The sequence below is a fragment of the Plectropomus leopardus genome, unplaced genomic scaffold (genome assembly GCF_008729295.1).
Source record: "Plectropomus leopardus isolate mb unplaced genomic scaffold, YSFRI_Pleo_2.0 unplaced_scaffold4957, whole genome shotgun sequence".
NCBI lineage: Eukaryota > Metazoa > Chordata > Actinopteri > Perciformes > Serranidae > Plectropomus > Plectropomus leopardus.
This window is the reverse complement of record NW_024654405.1, coordinates 1-4,397: the sequence shown is the minus strand read 5'-3', so window position 1 is coordinate 4,397 and position 4,397 is coordinate 1. Positions and strand designations below refer to the sequence as shown.

General features: G+C 47.1%; 1 protein-coding gene across 1 annotated transcript; it reads right to left on the bottom strand.

Annotated features, from left to right (window-relative positions):
* Nucleotides 1–2,960: 2,960 nt before the first annotated feature.
* Nucleotides 2,961–4,152, bottom strand: LOC121939512 (stonustoxin subunit alpha-like; the record flags this gene model as incomplete). The annotated part of the gene is made up of 1 exon (XM_042482529.1): nucleotides 2,961–4,152. A coding segment is annotated over one exon (624 nt), but the record flags the coding sequence as incomplete, so codon positions are not given.
* Between the last annotated feature and the right edge of the window lie 245 nt (nucleotides 4,153–4,397).

The following is a 4,397-nucleotide window of genomic DNA, read 5'->3' as shown; positions in this document are numbered from 1 at the left end:
ATCGTTACCGGCCCTGCCTCTCCCTCTGAAGTACGGTGGCCGCGGGGTGATGGGTGTGTGCGCGACGACTGACGCGGAGGGGGTGTTGGGGGCGTTGTTGTTGTCACGGCGGGAAAAGAGAGAGACTACATATATGAGTTTGAGCTGCCAGTGTGCCAGTCTCTGTGTGCTGATGAAGGAAATAAAGGCCCTGTATCACCACAGCGACTTCTTCCTTTTCTCTCCACAAAAGTCGGTCTGGACTTAGTTAAAGCGTTACCGACCGCAACGAGCCGAGCAGACATTCAGACCCGGTTCGCCCTGAACTACGGTTCGGGGCTGAAGAGGCGGGGCCACAGAGAAAAAGGTAACATCGGGGTCTCGTCCGGGATCGACGCTGACAGAGAGCCGAAGAGAAGAGTCGCCGCGGGCGGATTAAAACGAGAAAATGACGGCGCTCGGAGGTAATGCTAATGGCGCAGCTAGGCGGCATGTTAAGATGTTGGACCCAAATGTGAGCACCGACCCTTTTCTGTCAGATATTACAGAGACTGTACGAGAAATATGGAGGCAGGTAACCGAGCGGACGGCGGATACGCTGACAAAAGAGAGGACTACGACCTCTCAGCGGTTAGCATGGAGCTAACGCTAGCTGCAGGTGGAGCCGGCTCAGTGGCGCGTGAAGCAGAGAAAACTCTTTTTCCGGGTTTAGAAAAGTGTAAAATACGTAGAAGTGATTAACGACAGCCGAACGCGGCCGAGTGTACCCGAGTGTACCCGAGCACTGACTCCGACTCACAGGCGCGCTCACACAGATGACCCGAGTGCTCGAAGCGAACAGCGCCGGTGCACGAGCATTCCTCTCGTAGTAGCTTAGCTTATTAGCAACAGCAGCTAATCGCCGCTATAACGACAGCGCTGTCGGTTTTAATATTTACGTGATTATCAGATAAAGGTATATTTATCTTTCTCTATACACACACACACAAATATACATACAACTCATCAGGGATCATATCGTAATCACGACCAGAGAAATCAAATTAACAGAATCTGAACGTGTTGTGCCCATAAAAAGGTAATAAAAGGTGCTGCTTGTAATTTTGCCCCGTGTATTAATACACAGCTCAACTTTTAAAAATACTACGTTCAGTACCTTTCAGTATCTGTCTCTAGAGCTCCGCTGCTCACTGATAACCGGTAGTTTGAACACAGACCGTAGACCGTATATACGGTCTCTGACAGACACGGTGAGACCTCCATATTACAGCTTTACAGCCAGCAGCGTATGGATGTGATGTAAAATGGTAAAAACGATGAACTGTGATTAAAAAAATGATGAATTGCAGCAAAAATATCCGTCACTACGGCCGGTACGAGGCCTGTGCTGCCAGAAACTCTTAGAGTTACAGGCGCGTCCACGCGGTAGAGTCCCGGGGGTCCGATGCGCGCTCATGTTATGTCTGGAGAAACACCGAATTCCAAATGTTGATTCGGGAAATAGCGCATTTTACGTCTTTAGGACTTATTGTTTTTAATAATGGCTATAAAAATGCGTTCTGAAAAGTCAACATGTCTAAAAAAAAAATGATCCAGTGATTTAAGGAGGTCTCTTTCCCGATGTTAACAAACGGGGAAAAGTCTTCCTGGGCCAGTGTGCATCACGTGACGCTGTAGTTCCACTTTCGGCCACTATGTAAATTTTGCTTCAGAGGGTGGCGCACTTCCTGGGGGCTTGGTTGAGCCAGTGTTGCCAACTCCTCTGTAAGGGAAGTCGCTATTGGCTCTCCCAAAAGGCGCTAGATGACGTCAATAATTTGCATTATATGAAATTCTGAGCGAGGCAAAACTAACAGAAAATGTAGAAAAGCTTTATTTTTTTAGTGACTTAATGAATGCAGAGAAAAACCAAAACGTGGTCTTGTAGCTTATATTTGGCAAGAGGAGGAGAGGGACAAGAAACTGAGTGTGTGAGTGAGACTGACTGAGACAGAGAGGACTGTGTGAGGGATTTTGGAGTGTGAATCTAAAACAGAGTGAATATTTAAACAAAAACGCAACGTCTCTGCTGTAACCATACAAAATCATCATCTGTGACCGGTAGTAAGCTGCACACATGTGATTCGTCTGCAGGGCCGGCAGCTCTCAGAGCGGTTCAAGTCCGCTGCAGGTCGGGACTGCGGGGCTGCTGGTCAGACTGGCTGCATGGGTGCTGTGTGAGTGGAGAGGAGGAGACGGCAGCCGCCCTCGCTGTACTCGGCTCTCGTGAGCTCAGTTGTAATGTAAACCGTGGAGCGGGATGTGTTAGAAGCTTTTGGCTGAAGCTTTGTCATTACAAGTCGCTAGATTTACTTTGTCCCCACAATCATTCCCAAGATTACTAGAAAAAAGTCGCTAGATTTGTCGCTGGTCGCTTTTGACAAATTAAGTGGCCAAGTTGGCAACACCGGGTGGAGCAGCTTCCCTGCCAGCGTCCTTGTGGACCCATTATTTCCGACAAAGACTGAAATATTGATTCAAAGCACCAATAATCCACTGATAACTCAGCAGCATGGTCAGCCGCTCAGATGCTTCGGGGTCATCTCACTCAGTGAGGAACCTTCCTGAACAAAAACAGGTATTGGACCGCAGCCGCAGACCGACCTGACAGAGGCTTCGTTCATCTCTCCACTTTGCTGATCTGCTCACACCTGCTGGGGGCGGGGCTAATCACCCACCTATGAGCTCACTGGTGACATCCCATAATTCCCCACAGAGCTCCAGGTGTACTGAGCCAGGTGAAACAGCTGTGTGTGCGTGCACAGACTTCCATCTGTGAAGTGTGTGAAGCTGTCAGATAAATGCAGTCAGAAGTCCAGCAGGAACCTCTGAGATGTCGCCGAGGACGACCATCAAGTAGCACAACGTGGAAATCCTGCAGTAAAGTCCAAGTATCTGATAACTGTGGCAGAGGAAATGTAGATATCCATATTTAGTACTTATTGAGACCGATAATATTTATTTGGAAGCCACATTTACAGAAACAATGAAAATATTCCTGCTGAGAGAACAGATGGGGCTGAAATTCAAAGAGCCGATGAAGACATTTGTTGGTGGGACAGTAGATGATAGAGTTAGCAGGAAATCTCACATTAAACATGAAAACAACAAAATACAGATTTGAATTGGGGCAACAACTACAAAAGTTGATGACATTCACTTTCTGTTGTCCAAAACAGAAAGCAGTCATTCACACTGTGGGAGATCTAGATCACACTGACTCATTATTCTTACTAAACTATTCATATTTACACTTATGGAGGAATTTCAAACAGCACAAATGATGTTGAAGGCCAATAAGAAGCTACTTCAGGAAAATACCCAAAAATGGCTGAGTGCTGGAGAGGCTGGCTAACTCTGATGGTTTTAGGGTTTTTCTTCTGAAGAGGATCAAAGTCTATACGAGAGTTTACACACTGATGCTTCTTCAGGACCTTCATGGGTCCATCATCTGTCCTCTAGCGCCTCCCTCAGGTAAAACTCACATCCTACACAGTCTGGGACCTCCCATCAGCTGTGATCCTCAACACACTGAACTCTGTGATCACTGACAGGAGACTGTCTGTCCTCCAGAGGACACAGAGACACTGAGGAACCAGGAGACCAGGACCAGAGCCCAAAGCCAGGATAAAGAGGTTCAGTGAATGTGGTGCTGAAGGTGTGGAGGTGGATCAGAGAGTCAGAGGAGACTCTGAAGAAGGACAGAGAGCCAGCAGGACAGTCCACATACACTGCTACTCTACCAGAGACAGAGGAGGAGGAGGAGGAGGTGATGGGTGTTTTTCTCTTAATGTGACAGACAGTGTATCCACCATCAGAGCAGATCAGACTCCAGGACTGATCGTTCAGTCCAAACAAACAGTCTCCACTGTCTCCTCTCCTGCTGATTCGTCTGTAACTCACTGATATATCAACTCCTCCTCTCCACTCGACCTCCCAGTAACAGCGACCAGTCAGACCAGTTCTACACAGCAGCTGAGGCCAGTAGTCAAATCTGTCTGGATGATCAGGATATGACTGATCCTCTGACACATACGTCACCTCTCTGTTGTTTTTGGACAGTTTGAGTTTGTTGTTTACTGTGTTTGTGTCGACTGTGAGCTGACAGGAATCTGACGGAGAGAAGAAGACACAAAGTTATTGATTAGTTATCAGTTATTAATGGATCATGGCTGTGATGATGACATCAGAGCTGTGAATGAGTGATGTCACAGTGTGAAGAGTTAAAAACACGCTCACACGTCCTCAGATAAGATGCATTAAAGCAGAAGGAACGGCTTTAACAACACAATTATACTCTTCTGTTGTGATGAGGGAAACATCTCACAGATTACATCTCCACTCATTTTCAATGCTGTTAGCAGACTGGACAGGAAATG